Source organism: Drosophila albomicans, chromosome 2L (assembly GCF_009650485.2).
Source record: "Drosophila albomicans strain 15112-1751.03 chromosome 2L, ASM965048v2, whole genome shotgun sequence".
NCBI lineage: Eukaryota > Metazoa > Arthropoda > Insecta > Diptera > Drosophilidae > Drosophila > Drosophila albomicans.
Genome location: NC_047628.2, coordinates 2,306,550 through 2,324,767, shown reverse-complemented (window position 1 = coordinate 2,324,767; position 18,218 = coordinate 2,306,550). Strand labels below are relative to the sequence as shown.

The following is an 18,218-nucleotide window of genomic DNA, read 5'->3' as shown; positions in this document are numbered from 1 at the left end:
AACAGCTTTTGTACGTAAGTGTCGGCCATGTTGGCTTAACACTCGCCATTTGCAGCAAATTAATAAATAAAGTAAAAATTCGTTAAAGATAGCCAGCAACAATGCAAATAAAGATTGTGTGAAATATGGAATAACTCATCACATAAAGGTTACTACCACTTACAACTGCACGAAGAGCTACTTGCATTTATACATTTGCAATGCTGTAAATCCATACATTAAACCAATTTGCGGACGTTGCGCCATAAACATAAAATCTTTTTGGTATTGTCGAATTGCTCCGATTGTGTTAAAGTTCATGACTGTGTGACTATAATAAATATTTGATCAAATATTGCGGAATAAAAGTACACAAATAATGTTGAATGTATGCACGCATGCATATGAAAGTACTTCAAAAATTTATGTGTATGTGTGCGTGTACCTAAGAATCATGCCTATGATTCCCATACAGATACAAAAGAAAAACAAAGTTGTACAAACTCAAGTTGCAATATTTTCACTGTGTATTTGTATTGTCTATGACAATTGTAGAGATGGGGATGTACTTTATACTTGCCATTCAGGAAATTAGAATTTATATTTACTAACCTAAGATAAACTATTATTTTCGTCCATAGATTAAAAAAATATTTGCAGTGGAATTCTACGATTACATGCATTGAAGCAGCATAATTATCTATCTTTATAATGGGGGACCGTGACATCCCTAGCGTACCAGTCACAACATTAGCTGGCCTAACCAGTACTTCAGATTGTAAGTGATTACGTCTTGTATTAATTGATATCAAATTGTCTAAATATTTGTAATTTTAGTGCTCAGCGAATTACCAGTCTCAGATTCTCTTCAGAGCGCAGCATCATTTAATAAATCGTTGCTATTTCACTCACTGGTGGCTAATGAATCCAATAATTTATTGTCTGTTCGCGATGAGAACCTGGTGAGACAATTGGTGAATGCCATTGAGCAAACGAACTCGGATAATATGTAAGTGAAATACAAAATTTATATAAATTTGTATAATATTTCTTATTTCTTCCCCTATAGAGAACTAAAACCGCAATACAGCATCCAACAACACGGCGCCAACATTAGTACATATCCTGAACTACTGCAGGGTATTTACAACTATCGCCCAACTGTATTTAACACACCGCGTAGAACTGGTAAATATTGTTTGTGAAATACATTTGGTCTTATAAAAATTTGAATATTATTTCGTATTGCAGTAATCAATGATAATACGACACATCAACACCTGAATATTCATTCTGAGCATTCACAAATTCAAGAGAGTACTTCACAAAGTCAGTCAATTGGACTCGTTAATGATATATGTCAGACAGCTTACAATTTAAATACTGATCGCATTCAGCACCAGGTGCCAAAGGATTATGCTGATCAATCAATCAGGTTGGTACTCAACGGTGTTATTTAGATGAGGTTAGAGTAACCCCATAAATTAAATGTTGAATACTTTGTAAAAGTTTAAAATAATTGCATGAAGATATGCTAAGACACGATACCGGGTCAAATTTTAGATATAGCTTATACCATATATATATTTATATAATTGTACGCAAATCTTAATTTTTTTTCTTTTAGCAAAAATGTTCCGGGACTGCTACAAAGTCGCGACTCGAGATTAAATAGGAATGTAAACGAATCCATTGAAAATCAAATGCAGGGGCATCCAGTACAGGAATTGAACGTCATCCAGCCAAGTTTAGTGGGACAGGAAGAACATCACTCAGAGTCAGTGATTCAATCCGTGAATCAACATGGACGCCAAGCCCAAGCATATTATCCGAATCCATTGAATGAGCAGGTTGCTCAGCAGCCAGACTTACAACCCCTGCAACAACAGCCGGCACAGCTTTTACAAATGAGAGATATAATGCAGCATGCCCCATTACAATCTCAAGCTCCGACAACAACTACGTCGACAATACAAGGAAATTTCCAAAATGTATTAAATTTACAAAGGCAACAGAATGCAGATTTAGCAACAATGCAGCATCAGGAGCTTGAAAAGCCAAATCAACATTACGCTAAACCCCAATCTCCAGCTCCAATTCAATCCCTCTTCGTACCCAATTCTTCCCAGGGCAACAAAGTATTTGGACACGAATTCAATCAATGTGCGCAACCAATATCGACAGCTACTTCGGCGTCTACATCTTCAAGCGGCAAATCCCAGGTTCGGGTATGTATAAATCGTCTTAACGTTGAAGATGCACGTCTTATGCAACAGAGTATTAAAAAGTTTGTACAAAAGTCACCAGAATTGGCTAGAAATATGGGGTTGCTACAGGAAACAGCTAGCAAGCACAATGACAGGCAAAAGTTTATGAATAAAGAATTCAATACCGTTGGATTACCTGAGGTTGTTCCTACAACTGAAATAACCAACGTTGGCAGTGCACAATCTTCTGCTTCAGTAGATATGTTTACTGTTATTAAAGCTGATGAGAAACGAAGTAGCACGAAAAGGAAAGTGGCAATTTCGCTTGGTGACATTCCTCCGGAGCAAATATGTGAGTTTATATTTTATTTTGGTCTATGGTTGTGTGCTGTGTGCAAGCCATCAACTTAGTCTTATTATTAATTATACATTTTAGTTTCAAAGCCCAAACTACGTCGCGTGGAGCGTACAATGTCGTTAACAACACCAAAAGGTACAAAAGAAGAAGTAACGCGATCGCAAACATACCAACAGTTTATGAGAAACATGGAGCAAATCATTGAAATGCTTGATGATACCGAATCCCCAAATTTCGATTCAGGTAAAGAAACCGACCATATCAGCTCATCATTCGACAAAAATTAAATTCTTGTATTTTCAGAGGACGTCGATGAAAATATTGAATGCATTTCACCAAAACTTCTTAATACAATGAGTGATGATGTTGCCAAGTTGAAAGCAAAACAAGCACTGGACTCAATTCCCAAAAATAAACTAACTTTGCTAATTAACTACGCCATGCGAAATGTTTATTTGGCCAGAAATTATTCTGCTGGACCGGTATGTATAAATCACTCTAAAATTATATTAATTATTATTAATAACTAATTTCTGTTTTTATAGGAAGATGAAGATGAAATTGTTGATGATGAAATCATTGAAAAAATATTAAACGCAATGGATGCTTGCTTACTTATATGCAACATTTACTCAACAGTTAGCGACCTAAAGTTTTTGCAGGAGGATAATATTTCACATATTATTAAATTTGCTCAATTTCAATTACGTGAAACAATATTTCCATTACATGATCCTGTATATACAGTAAAAAATGTGAAAAAAACGAGCCAACGCAAAAAGACAAAGTCCCATCAGAATCATCATCGCAGTCTGCAACTTTTTTACTCAAAAGTTGTTGAGCTGCTAAAAGTTTTTGTGGCGCTATTTGATAAGTGCATTTTTGTCGATACTATAGTATTACCCCTGTCAACACTCGCAATAGAGCCATTTTTTGTTGATAATATTGAAACTCTGCAATTTGTTTGCTTGGAACTAGTTACAACTGTAAGTAAAATATTTCAATATTTCTTTTTTTTTTGCGAAACAAATCTAAAACTCTGTTTTGATCACTCTAGATATTTCGAAAGGAAAAATATGATAAAATACGAAACAGTATCTTAGGTGATATATTGTCTTCGATTGATCGTTTGCCCTCATCAAAAAAGAATCTGCGACCATATAAACTCACAAATAACGGCGGCAATATACAAATGGTTACTGCACTTGTGCTCCAGTTAATTCAATGTGCTACAATTCTCACGGACTCGCTTGCTGATATTAGTCGCGGCAGTGTCAAAACGCAAACTCTTCAAGATTTTGATGACGATCTACCAAGTGGCGCCTCCCAAATAATAAAGCCAAATCAGGATATACTTGTGTTGAAAAAGTACGACGTTGCCGTCAGTATTGGTGGCAATTTTTTAACGACGTTTTTAAACAAATGCAAGTCCCGAAACAACGAAACTGACTTTCGTCCTCTATTTGAAAACTTTATTCATGACCTTTTGGCCACCGTAAATAAGCCTGAGTGGCCAGCCTCCGAATTGTTACTTTCATTGTTAGGAACCATGTTAGTTCGCTATGTATCGGATAAATCAATTGAACAAAGTATTCGGTTGGTCTCCTTGGATTACTTAGGAATTGTAGCTGCGCGCTTACGTAAAGACACAGTAGAGTCGCGATGTAAAGTAAATATTATTGATTCAATGATTAAATCAATAAAAGCAGAACAAGAAAAAGAGGGTGATTTAACCATAACTGATGTAAGTATTTATTAGACGAAATATTTTTTTCATTGTTAATAGAAATTAATTTTACGTATTAGTCAAAAATCGAGCTTCACCCTGAAGAACAGCGAACGGAATTTCTTCAAAAAATACTCCTTGATTTTCTCGCCGTAAATGCACAAGAGGAGAATTTGATTTGGGACTATGCTCGTCATTTTTATTTGGCGCAATGGTATCGGGATGTCATTTATCAACGTCGTCGAATAAAGGAGGGCGAAAAAGGGTTTGCTTCAAACAAACCCAAATCTCGGTCAAAACAAAGATCAGGTAGTTTTTCGATTTCAGTAAATTTTAATATATATAAATATTTAATATGATTAAATCTTGTATTCCAATTTACCATTTTTATAATTAAAGGAGACTATTCCGGCTCTTCGGATTCTGGGTCCTGCGATGAAAATGATCCTGAAGACTCCAATAAAAATGGTAGTCGTTCTATCGATGCAGTTGATTATGAACTCAATTTAGAAATTTTTAACGTTTTGGAAGAACGAAAACAATACTTAATCAGCAAAATTAAACCATATTCGGTATCAGGCGAACATAACCATACATCACTTCAACATATAAAGACTTATATAGATTACAACAATGCACAATTAATAGCACAATATTTGGCTACCAAGCGGCCATTTAGCCAATCTTTTGATGGATGTCTTAAAAAAATTATTTTAGTCGTTAAGTAAGTAATTTTCAATTTCTATATTCATGCATTTCTATATTTATTTTGGTACTAATTATATTACGCATTATTGTTTGTTAACAGTGAACCATCAATTGCTGTGAGAACGCGGGCAATGAAATGTCTGGCAAATATAGTCGAGGTAGATCCGTTGGTTCTAAAAAGAAAAGACATGCAGATGGGTGTTAATCAAAAGTTTCTGGACACTGCTATTTCAGTACGGGAAGCTGCTGTTGATTTGGTTGGTAAATTTGTTCTTAGCAATCAAGAACTAATAGACCAATACTATGATATGCTATCGACTCGAATATTGGTAAGACCACTTTTGTATTATTTTAATGCTAACAAAAAAATGTTAAATTTATCGGTTATTGCAGGACACTGGTGTTTCAGTGCGCAAACGTGTCATTAAAATTTTGCGCGATATCTGTATTGAATATCCAGACTTCGAAAAAATTCCCGAAATCTGTGTAAAAATGATTCGCCGAGTGAATGATGAAGAGGGCATCCAAAAGCTCGTCACAGAAGTCTTTATGAAAATGTGGTTTACGCCTTGCATAAAAAATGACAAAGTATGGTAAAATTAATTTACTAAAGTGGACAACATTTAAATTGTTTTTTTTTTATTTTATTTATTTAGCATGGCATACAGCGAAAAATAAATCAAATTATTGATGTTGTAAACACAGCTCACGATACGGGTACAACATGGTTGGAAGGTCTTTTGATGAGCGTAGGTTTAATAATATATTTTTGATTTCATATTTACGTGCCTGTTTTTAATTTTGTACCAATTCATTTTTAGATTTTCAAACCAAAGGAAAATATGCTTAAGCTGGATGGAAGTGCCCAAGAGCCGGTGAAAAAGAATACAGAACCTCCAGCAGAAATTGTTTTAGCGTGTCAGCAATTAGCGGATGGACTTGTTGATCGTCTAATTGAATTGGAGGATACTGACAATGCACGTATGCTCGGCTGTATAACGACACTTCACCTTCTGGCTAAAGTTCGACCTCAACTCTTAATTCGCCACGCTATGACTATCGAACCATATTTGAATATCAAATGTCATTCAGCTTCTGCTGCCAAATTTATATGTGCAGTCGCCGATATTCTTGAAAAGGTTGTACCCCTTGTTAACAACGCAAGTGAATCGTTTTTGGCATCGCTAGAAGAACATTTGATGCTTTTGGTTGTTTCCCGTAATCAAGCTGAAGTGACAAGTTGTGTGTCCTGCTTGGGAGCACTTGTTAACAAGATAACAAAGAACTATAAACTAATTCGCGACTGTTTCCAGAAGTTCGTATTTATTAAGTGTACAATCTCCTGCAATCACAGCTTATTTATCTTTTTTTGGTTTTCTACAGATTCTATCGAGTTCTCGATCTTTCAAGAAATCAAGTGGTGCATAATGGTTCTAATATAGATCATATTTATACACCAAGTTTTCGGAGAAGCCTCTTTACGATTGGTATTCTGATGCGTTATTTTGATTTTAAATCCCCTAATACTTTAGGTAATATTATTTATTAAATGATATGTTGTACTTCAATAACTAAATTTGGATTATGTTTTTCTATCAGGTGAATCAAATTCAGGACTTCCTGCTTCTATATGCGACAACGTATTCGAGTGCTTAATGTTCTTTTGTGCATGTTCTAATCATGAAATTCGCAAACAGGCGCTGATATCCCTTGGTTCATTTTGTGTTATGAATGATGATTATCTGACACGATCGGAGCTTAAGCAATTTTACTGTGATTTACTAAGATCATCCTCAAATGATGGTGGCGTTAAAATTATATGTATGCGCAATATTTGGATTTATTTAACTGAATCTGAAATGTTCATGCATAATAAAGAAAAAGAGTGTAAGTATATATAATAAAGTAAAATATATATAATATTAATATCCTATAAAATAATTTAGGGGAAAAGCAATCAAAACATGAAGACCTGAAGGAAATGAATGATGTTTCGTCCGGTATGGCTAGTCGCATTATTCAACTGTATTTGGAAGAAATTCTCGATTGTTTCCTTAATCGCGATGACACGGTACGTCTGTGGGCCGTTAAAGTTGTACAAATTGTGCTGAGACAAGGCTTGGTTCATCCAGTCAGAATGGTACCTTATTTAATATGTTTAAGTACCGATTCTAAAGTTGAGGTACGTACAAAATTGTATAACCACTCAAATAGCATATAAAACTTTGTATCTCTATTTGTTATTAGTCGGCCCATCGAGCTGATGCTTTGCTGAAAGATATTGACAAAACATATTCGGGCTTTGTAAATATGAAAGTTCAATTTGGACTACAGCTTTGTTTCAAACTGCAAGAAATTTTGCAAGTGAATAACAAGGCCAAAAATGAAATAATTAGGGGTTATGCGTAAGTTATTGAATATCATTATCAATATTTTTAATTTAAATCTTAACTCACAGCAAACGTGGACCAGACCAAGTAACAACAGCTTTAAACGATTTTTTATATACACTGCTGCGAACGACGAAGCCACAAAGGCGCGCTTTGGTTCAAACAGTAACCAAACAATTCGATGATCAAAAAACGTCTTTGCAACAAATGTTATATATTGCCGATAATCTCGCCTACTTTCCATATGCAGTACAGGATGAGCCTTTATATCTAATACACCAAATCGACTTGCTCATATCTATGGCTGGTACACATCTGTTAACTACTTTTAAAGAACATCTTAGGCCTAGTGATAATAGAGGCGATGTTCTTGAAGATGATGATGATGAAGAGGATCCACAGGTTCTTTATAATCGACTGCCTGAAGATATGACCGAAATCAAAAAATGCATAACGTCTGCTCAAGCGTGTATGCTACTTTTGGTTCTTAAGGAACATTTAAAAGAAATGTATGGATTGACTGATGGCAAAATATCGCGATATTCGCCGTCAGAACAAAAAATTTATGAAAAAGCAGTTACGCGTCGGAGCATTACAGATTTCGATCCAAGAACAACAATCGATGTGATTAAAAAGCAACAGTCTCAAAACTATACTAATAACGAATCTGAAAACTTCTCGAGACCACTCACCAATGATGAGAAACTAGATCTTGTTGTTAAATACTTGGACGTAAGTTCCATCACATGTTATAAAATTTAATATTCATGCCCTTAACTCATTTCAATTGTATTTATAGTTCAAACAGCTTATGCTTAAACTGGATCCAGAAGATGCAGATTCTGATGCAGATGAATCTCGCGACAAATCTAAATTGAATAATTCTGGACTTGTTGATGATACAATAGCTCAGAATAATAAGGCAGCTGGATACATTTTAAACGAAAAACCCAGCTCTCTTGGAACACTGAACGTTAACAATAGTAACATTCAATCAGCATCGACGATATTAGTTGTGAGTTAATCGATATAATGAGTATTGCAAGAATTTGGTTGATATTTTTCTACATAGGAAACGCATGGTTCCGTCGCCCCCACACCGCCTCGATCAGCAAAATCTACATTTTCTCCTGCAAAGTTAATTTCACGTAAGCAGAGTCAACAACGAAGTAAAAAGAAACGGCGCAAAATTGTGTCATCTGATGAAGATGATGATTACAGTGGTGAAGACTATGCGTGAGAAAAGGTGTTTTAGTTTTATTGGTTCAACCATGAAGTAACGCAGAAAATATATTAAATATAATTAGATACCTAGGCTTAAATTGTAATAATCTAAAGTAGTGCTACACGTATGTATGTATTATTTATTTTCTAAAACATTAGTGTTAAATAGCAATAAACATTAACTTTTACCGTACATGTCTAAAATAAGCAAAACAGTTAATAATTTTTTGTAGCATATACATTCATCCTTAGTTGTTGTTTGAAGAAAACAATATAATAAAATACAAAACTTGTATATTTTTTATATCGTAATAGTTTATGTATTATTTAGCAGTTATATATATATAGAGAAAAATGAAATGTAGCTAGATTGAGATAAGTCCATGCTAGAAGCGAGTACAATAATGTGGTACATTGAAATTAATATATGTACTTACTCGTGCAAAATAACCCGAAAAAGTATCAACTTAGATCAAAATCAACTTTTATGTAAAAAATTGTAAGCTATCAAAGTCAATAAGGACTGCATTTGTTTATTTAAAAATTAAAAATTTATTCAACTGATAGTTTTCAGAATTTGTACTTTACTGGCATTTGACCATATAACTTATTTTCTAAAATTCAATTTGAAAAAGCAAAAACTTTTATTCTTTATTCTAAGTCTACTTTATTCAATGGGTATACAACATTAAAGAAAGGAATTCCTTTTACTCATATTTAATAAAACACGTGAGCATGCATTACGCCAATCCGCGCCACTAAAAGTATGTATGTAAATGGCGTAGCTTTAATGGATCCTTTTGGATAAAATTCAGCCATATCGAATAATGTACATTATTGTATTTCATAGATTCAAAACAAAAAATCTAATATTATTTCGCGTCACATATACTTGTAAATAAATATATATTTAATTAGTTTAAATAATGCAGATAAAAATATTTATTACTATATGTAGTTAAATTAATGTTGAAATAAAACTAATTTAAGTTCTCGAAAAAATTCAAAAAGTTTATTATTTCGGGAATTCGGATACTAAAAAAAGGTAGACGTGAATTTTTTGGAATAAAGCAATCAAACATGATTCATTATTTAAATTTTATTTTTAGAGCGCCCTGTTTGGATTGGGGGATTTATTTGGTTGCCAGATAGGTTTTTTATCGATATCTTTTCGATAACCATCGAAAAAATGTTAACATATCATGTATTCTTTTCAGTATTAAAACTGCAGTGTTTTAATAATTTGCCATTTTTAACTTTATTAAATTAACAAATATTCTGTTAGCATTTATGGCAGCTTATGAGGTTAGATATAGGAATTTGCCACTTTTTAGTATTCACATCTTATCCGTATTTTCACCAAACGCATCTTTTTGAGTAAAGCAATTCTATGATAAAAGCGCTTGCATCATTCAAAAAGCTGTTTAAATGTGCAAAAGTATACAAACTCAGGCGGTAGGAAGTATATCAAAGGTAAAAGAAACAATCATCCGAAAATGAGTAATTTAATCTACACAGGGTATTAGCGTTTGCGTTTTAAATTCAAGGTCTTAAATATTTCAAAATCAGTTTAAACTATTTGTTTCTAATATTAAAATTAGGCTTTGGTTGTAAAATAAAATAATTCATGCAGAAAGAATGAGCTTTTACGTATCCCTAGTTTCAATTAGTTTGACTATGTAAAGACTTTTTCAAAATCTTTCCATGAATTTTAATTAATTGATGTCGCAATTAAGGATGTGAAATGTTTAGTTCATTCGTAAATAAGAATATTTATAACGTCATCAATAAACTTGGCATAAATATAAAATCAATAATAGCCAATGTTTTTTATTATTTTAAATATAAAATCCGCATGTTGAGTGTGTATTTGTAGTTTCCAAAACTGTTTATACTTTTTGAATAGAAAAAGTGACAATTTTGTTTTTTTTTCTGGTATATTTGTTGAGTATTTTGAAGTATTTTGTATAAATAAATACTCATACATATTTGCGATTGTTTCCAGAATATAGATTTCTCTCAAACAATAGAATTAAATGCATATAAATTATTTTATTACATACCAATTCATTCTTGCAAAATTAATGTATATGTGTATCAAAATATTTTAAACATACATAAATTTAATGGATAAGCAATGTACATTCTGTTGAGGCAGGGTCGTGAATTTTGGTACCCGGATATGGCTAAGCAATATACGAAAACAAACTTAAGAGAACGTATTGATGTATATACTCTCTTAATTCAATCATCCCTTGCACTCAACGGTTTGTATAGGCATGTGTGTTTTTCAGAAGCTCTCCGTTAACTCTTATAAAATACACAAACAAACATCAATGCATGTGCGGTTGTATAGAAATGAATACATACATACTATTTGTATTGCAGCGCTGTTTAATTCGAGGAATGAAATGCGATTGCGTGAGTTACGCAGAGTATCGTACTTGTTGTCAACTCTAATTTAGTCTCCGTATGGCGGTTATGAAAAGAGGTCCTTTAAGTGAAACAGCCTGCTCAAAAGAAGTAAAAATTTGAATTTGTGCAGTTCGGTGTACGCATATCCATATACAAACGTACATATATACGGATTCATTTGTATATGCATGTGTAAGAATAATTGATTTGTTCTATGTGTTCATAATCGGTGAATGAAGATACGAAAATTTTCTAAAAATACAAATTTCATAAGACACTTTTTAACATATGTAAATGTGAAGTAAAATTATGGAATACATAAAATTGAGTGAAAATATTCATACAGTTGTGTGTATGTGAGTTTTAATCTACATTTGTATCTTTTTTTTTATTATGCACCCATGAGATGCAGTATCTATTTACTTGAAATCCAGCAACATTTGTCCTGATAAATGCATACACACATATGCATAAGCGAATATATGTGCATACATATTCATGTAGTGCAGCATACACACCTACAAACAAATGAACTTCGTACATACATATATATACATATAATATATATATATATAAAGTTTTCTTAATTGTAATAGTTAAAAGTATTTAACATTTACTATTAATATAAAAGAATTAATTTTTTGTAAGTTAGCATTTTATGCAATTAAATTCGTCTGGGAAAACATTTTGAAAAGTGATTTTACTGCAAAATGTACATAGTACATAAAACAAAATTTGTATGTTTTACATATTGGGTGAATGCATGCCTGGGTTGGGTATGTACATATATACATGCATAAAAGGAAATTGCATTCATATCTAAGGTAGTTATTTAACACAAAATAAGAATGTAAATTTCATTGTATTTAACAACGTTTAAAAATCAGATTGTCAAATTTTGTGGAAAGCATGCTATTCATGGATACTTATGTACTGGCATAAGTATAAGAATATATGTACATTTGTATGTACGTACAATCAAATACAAATAGATTCATGTGTATTTTTTGTTGGGGCAATTATAAGCTGATATACAAACATGCATATACACATGTACGTATATGTATGTGTACATTGTACATTCGTATTGACAAATTCGAAAGCTACAAAAAGTCAAATAAATTACTGTTTAACCATAAAATCAAAACATTTTTGATTGTACAAATGTTTTTATCTGTGCGGGAATAACTATAAAGACGCTTCATTAATTCAGGATATAAGGTGGATATAAGATATCAGAGGCTATAAACATGTTTCATATACACACACGTCGTACTCGTAAATAATCAGTTCGTCGTGAATAATATAAATGCTAAAATGATGGAATCGGAAAAATGGCATATACAGATCTATTTATTTTTGCTATTAATAACTTCAGCCTATTCAAGTAAGTAATTTACTACATTTTTAAAATATTAAACCATGCCTTTACGGTATAATAATGTTTCTTAGATACTAAGTGTATGTAAATTTATATTTGTTTACTTAAATATACATATGTAAGTCCATATTTGAATAATCAACAGTCGTTGTTAATTCAATTTCATTCATTATTTTATGTCCTTATGTTAGCAAAACTATAAAATTGAAATTAAATATTTCCTTTCGTTGTTAAATAAAGAAAAGCATTTATGTACATATATTAAGCGACTTTCTTTCAAATTAAATTTTTCCTACAAGTTTTTATTTTCTTCCTCCTGGAACTTGTCAGTGGAAATTGTCAGGGAGAAAACGTAAACTGAAATAATTATAAAAATAAGTAAAAGTTGTACTTATAGCTCTGTATTAGTGCTATATTTTTTTAGCTTAAATTGATTTTATGAACTTTTTCTCTTACAAATTCGCTTATTTTGCAGAAAATAATTCCAAAATCAACCAAAGAGCTATAAGATTCATCTTGCCTCATGTTTTTTTCACTGTAGATAGTGTTTGCACGCGATATTATCCATATTTAATTATTACTTCTACTCAATCGTGAAAGCACTATGCTTACTATAAATTCGGCATTAAAGATTAATATAAAAAGTTTTTTTTTCTCAACACTAAAAAAAAATGTAATTTCAGATGTGGGAAAAATGACATCGTCTCAAAACCACTTTGGGAGTAGTCTTCAAAGTCAGTTTAATACTAAAAACAATACTCGGGTCATCGCCCAGAAGGGAGGACTTGCTATTTTACCATGTGTCGTTAAAGTCAATTCTCCGGCCACGGTAAGTATATGTATATGGTGCTCAGGGTTTCATCATCTCGGCCTTATTATTATTAGTCAAAATTCTTATCTCTTGGGAAAAGTTATTGATCTAGAAAGATTTTCAACTAATCAGTCAGTGTTTTTGTAGCTTCTAGTGTTGAAACAAACTTTGCTTATAATCAGTAAGAAGCACCGTTAGATGGTCTTTTGTAATGTTAATACTAAGTGCAAATTTTATATTTTATAGGTTTCTTGGATTCGAAGAAAAGATTTTCAGTTGCTTACTGTGGGCTTATCAACTCACAGTAGCGACAAAAGATTTTTAGTAGAGCACACACGTCACATGGGACATTGGTCGCTAAGGATTAAAGCTGTTAAGGAAGAGGACCGAGGATTTTATGAGTGTCAACTGTCAATTTACCCAACGCAATCAATTTTTATAGAACTAAAAATTGTTGGTAAGTACCTGCTCGATAGGAAGATATTTTCAAGTGCATATAAAAACTAATAACAAATTACAGAAGCTGTAGCTGAAATATCAAACGCATCTGATATTCTTATTGACGAAACTTCTACGCTTCAACTGCAATGTAAACTTAAGGGGGCCACGGAAAATCCAGCATTTGTCTTTTGGTAAGTGCACTCAACTCAACTAAGAAATAGATAACATATGGAATTATAGAGTGGTAAAAGTGACTGATTCATTCCTTCGGTAGTTATTGTATAACCAAGTAACATAAACAAATAAACATCGTTATTTTCGATTAATCATTAATGTTTTTGTTCATTTATACATAATTTGTGATTTATAAATAATTAAAAGTATAATATCTTAAAATTACATTTTTAGGTATCATGAGAATAAAATGGTTAACTATGATGCGCAAGGAGGTTTCGTTGTCACGTCGATTACTGAAAATGCAATCCCTGGTCTCGAAAACGGCCAACATTTACAGACGAAACCAAATGGCACTAAAAATAAAACACATCGCAGCGCAATGGAATCAAATGGCGATAGCGCTATCGTATCTACTGCAGGTCCATATATTTCTACTTCACCAATTAGTCCATTTTCAACATTACAAGTACAACCACATAAGTCACCATATCTTCCAAATTCTTCAATGAGCGTGCTAACCATCAAAACGGTAACATTTCATCATGCTGGAAATTATACATGTGCACCGTCAAATGCTAGGCCGGCCAGCATTACGGTCCATGTACTGAGAGGTGAGTTCGTATTAGTCAATTTTTATGTAAGCTGCTAACCATAAAATATTGCTTTGAAAATAGGAGAAAAACCAGCAGCCATGCAACATGCGAATCGCAGCATTCTTGACGGAGAGAATAATTCCAACATCAGTTTAGGCCTAAACAGTATTAAAGGATTCAATGGAACCAATAGTCTACTGGTCACAGGGCCCTCACTACTATTATCCGTTCTCTGTTTGCTAGCGAATCTGCCTTCTGCATCCCATTTACAAAAGCAGACACCAATGATATTCTTCGTATATGTATTATGTACTTTTAATAGCTGAAATTTTGATTAGACTAAATAACAAGAATTATAGAGTAATTTAAATCAATTGGCTTCGGCAATTGGAATTAAGGAATTGTATATAAATAATACCACACATTTAAAGATACTCATGAATGCGGTACATACGAATACATTAGTATCACGATACCAATATTAAGATGTTTAAGTTAAAATTGTAAAAAGGACTTGACTATATGATATGATTATATGATAAATTAATGAAAGCTGTCTTCGGCATACCAAAAACTGATATAACGATGTAGACTTATTAAAAAGTTGTTCCTACGGTAGCTATATGGTAGTTTTGTCGATCGTTCGATCTACGCATTTCCATTTAAAATGACAGCTATCGGGGTTCAGTTAAGGTCTCAGTATATAAACTGTGATATAATTTGATGTAGAATTAATAAAAAATTGTCATTTAAATCAAAAATATTTACCCTTAAAACGTCACATTTATGCTGACTGCCGATAAACATATTTAGATGAAATACTCACTTTCCATCAACCTACAACCTTAAGAACTATATTAAATAATGTCACATTTCTAAATAGTTTCATTAAATTTGTTCAAGCATTATCACGTGGGTCGTATTACAATATCCAAACACTTATTCCAATTAGCATAAAAATAAAGTATTTAAAGGGCAATTAAAAAAAAAACATTAAAAATAATTATTTTTTGATAAAACTCAAATTATAACAAAGTTTATAAAATTTTTTTAAATAAAAGAGTCATACAACTATTGTTATTGCTTAAAGAAGTTGGAAAATATATCATTAGCTAAGCCGATTTTAATCTCAATAATTTATATTATTATCTAATACTTTCAACTTATTAATATGATTACTCGCTGTTTATTATTTGAAAGACAGATTGATGTATATGGGTATTTTTTATGATTCTGAAGAAACTCTGATCTCATAGAATGCGTAAATTTTCAATCATCATTAAGTCCCTTATTAAGTTTCCAGCTTAAGTATGTGCATATTACCCGATTATAAAACAATGTTTTGAATATTTTTATTAAAATGCAGCATTCTTTATATCTAAGTTTAATACCTTCGGCAAAAAAAATTCAAAAAATATATTGTCAAGTTGTCTAAGTTTTTGAATGGAATTGATAAGTATTTTTTATAGATTACAGAGTACAACACCAATTTATGAATTGCAACTAGAGCATAGGAAAATTTTAGCGCACTAATGATTTCTATGTATGTATGTTTTTAATGAACACATTGTAATTTTATATATTCTTATTTCCTTTCAAAATATGGTCAATTAAATTTATGTAAAATTCAATTTCCTTTATTTAATTTGTTCATCAAATTATACAAATTATGCCTAATAAAAAGAAAAATTATAGTATAAGGAGTACTGGAAGGTTAGAATGAGATATGTGAATGTGTATGTCTAACTTATTTACTAGTTGTGGTATCTAAAGGCCAATTTAAAAAACATTAAAGAACTTCTTAAATCACTTCAGTTCAAAGGAAAAACGTGGATAGTAATTCATTTTCATTATTAAAATTGAAACTGTCATTCAAGAGAATAATTTAACGATTTAAGGGCGACTAGTTAAGTCGTATCAGCTGTTTTAATTCTATAAGAAAACTTCTCAAATAATTTAATCAGGAACGGTCGAATTCGATAACTGTTTCATATAGCTGCAATGGGGACATAAATGTTATAACGGAAATATTAATTGGACGAAAAATTATCTGTAAGGATTGGCTCCCCAATGATAACCATTCTGAATTGTTAAAATTTTATATAAGATAAATATGTATGTAAAAGGCAAAGCACAACTTTGGAAATTCATTGTCTTTAACATTGTAAAACAATTAATGTAAATAAATGGTCTGTTAATAATATAAGAAAATGGTAAGAACAAGTTTTACAATTTCAAAATGCGTTGTAAACTAAGCATGAAATACTCACTTTAGTCTTTAATTTGTAAATAAAGTACATCTCCCTTATATGAATGTATGCATTTACTATACTATTGTGATTACGTTCTGTTTATTGTAACATAAACGCATCCGTAATAAACTATAAATTTTAAAATAATGATAAGTTGTTATTCATCGTTGAATAAACTGAAGTAATACCTTACATTTTTAAAACAAAAATGATGTTACTTTTTTTGTATACCCGATACTCAAACAGTAGAAGGGTAGTATAACTTTATGGTTACAGCAGATGTATTACAGGAGATGTATACATATTATGTGCAGCAGAAGGAAGCATCACGGACCCCACATTTGTACTCGTGATCAACCGAGACAATATATCCATGTCTGTACATCTGTCTATTGGTCCCTTAGAAACGCTAGATTTTAAAAACTACAATAGAGCAGATCAATTTTGTTTACATTTAAAAGCTATTTTTGTTTTGTACAATAATACCTACAGTCCTTATCAGTTTTAAAATTATTGCAATCAGAAATAATTTTTTATTTCGTATTTTAACTCAACGAAATGTAGTTCTTGCTATGTTTAAGTATTTTTGGTATATTTGAAGAACTGTTTTTCTTTTATTGAAAATGTGTAATGGATATCTCACAACCGAGGACACACGACTGCAACTTTCTTAGTTACAGTTACAGACACCAATTATAGAACTATGCATATGGAATTAAAGCATACACCAAATACAACATCGCTAAATCAACATCACTTTCATTCAATCTGTGTCAACAAATAATAACGACTAGTAATTTAATAAATTGATAACTACATACTTAAAAAACAAAAAAACTATTTATTTAGGTCTAGTTTCTCAGACTGACATAATATTTGGGCTTTGATAAAAGTAATTGCTCTCATAAAATATTAGTGCTTATTGATTTGCATTGAAATAAATGTATAATATATAATACATAAAACTATGTTGTTATACTATAGTATAACATTTTCTGTGCTCTTTCACTGATGTGAATACGAAGATAACATATTATATTCAATTTTGACATAATATAGCATCGTCGACTTTCACAACTCCTAGTTGGAGATGGACTTATCAAACTAGCGACAGTCCACACAAATAACGAGTGTAAAGTTGACATCTATAGTATAGTCTTAATGATTCCTGAGTACCATTTTTGTTTGCATTTGGGAAGAATCTTAGTTATTAAAGAAAAACTGTTGTATAGTAAAGCCTGTATGCAACTGAAACTGATTAACAAACTAACTTTGACTGTTAATCTGGTATATTTCGAATCAAATAAAAAATTCTAAGGTTAATTCAAGCATAGGAGACTCTAGGCCAACTTCTGAAGTTAGAAAATGATATTAATTCGGATATTTGTATACTGGGGTCGGAAATGCCTTCTGCCTCTGAAACACATTTCAGCTTAAAGAACAATTCAATCCAGAGAAGTGAGCTATTAAAAAAAAAATGGTGCAAGCATTTGTCTATAGATAGCCAAATTTTGTTTGCCACCTTAGATTTAAAATATAAAAACAATTTATTACAA

General features: G+C 31.7%; 2 protein-coding genes across 5 annotated transcripts; both read left to right on the top strand.

Moving 5' to 3' along the window:
• Nucleotides 1–11: 11 nt before the first annotated feature.
• On the top strand, nt 12–9,544 carry LOC117563950 (nipped-B protein). 2 transcript variants are annotated; one of them, XM_034242523.2, is made up of 24 exons: nt 12–148; nt 621–757; nt 817–988; nt 1,049–1,167; nt 1,231–1,414; nt 1,607–2,207; nt 2,280–2,538; nt 2,623–2,787; nt 2,848–3,026; nt 3,090–3,530; nt 3,602–4,288; nt 4,351–4,579; nt 4,670–4,994; nt 5,079–5,307; nt 5,372–5,566; nt 5,635–5,727; nt 5,800–6,293; nt 6,362–6,510; nt 6,578–6,865; nt 6,925–7,160; nt 7,226–7,383; nt 7,437–8,100; nt 8,168–8,383; nt 8,441–9,544. In XM_034242523.2, exons 2-24 carry the CDS (start codon nt 691–693, stop codon nt 8,606–8,608), a joined length of 6,318 nt encoding a protein of 2,105 aa, XP_034098414.1. In that variant the 5' UTR covers nt 12–148; nt 621–690; the 3' UTR covers nt 8,609–9,544. The 2 variants fall into 2 exon arrangements, with proteins under 2 accessions (XP_034098414.1, XP_034098413.1); XM_034242522.2 differs by having other exon boundaries at nt 1,607–2,538.
• A 1,108-nt stretch (nt 9,545–10,652) lies between these two features.
• On the top strand, nt 10,653–16,199 carry LOC117565176 (uncharacterized). 3 transcript variants are annotated; one of them, XM_034244172.2, is made up of 8 exons: nt 10,653–10,859; nt 10,981–11,115; nt 12,221–12,394; nt 13,072–13,217; nt 13,446–13,656; nt 13,720–13,831; nt 14,049–14,428; nt 14,492–16,199. In XM_034244172.2, the coding sequence occupies exons 3-8, from the start codon at nt 12,325–12,327 to the stop codon at nt 14,734–14,736; spliced, it is 1,164 nt and encodes a 387-aa protein (XP_034100063.1). In that variant the 5' UTR covers nt 10,653–10,859; nt 10,981–11,115; nt 12,221–12,324; the 3' UTR covers nt 14,737–16,199. The 3 variants fall into 3 exon arrangements, with proteins under 3 accessions (XP_034100063.1, XP_034100061.1, XP_051858474.1); XM_034244170.2 differs by lacking the exons at nt 10,653–10,859; nt 10,981–11,115 and having other exon boundaries at nt 12,033–12,394; XM_052002514.1 differs by lacking the exons at nt 10,653–10,859; nt 10,981–11,115; nt 12,221–12,394; nt 13,072–13,217 and adding an exon at nt 13,266–13,380.
• The last annotated feature ends 2,019 nt before the right edge of the window (nt 16,200–18,218 follow it).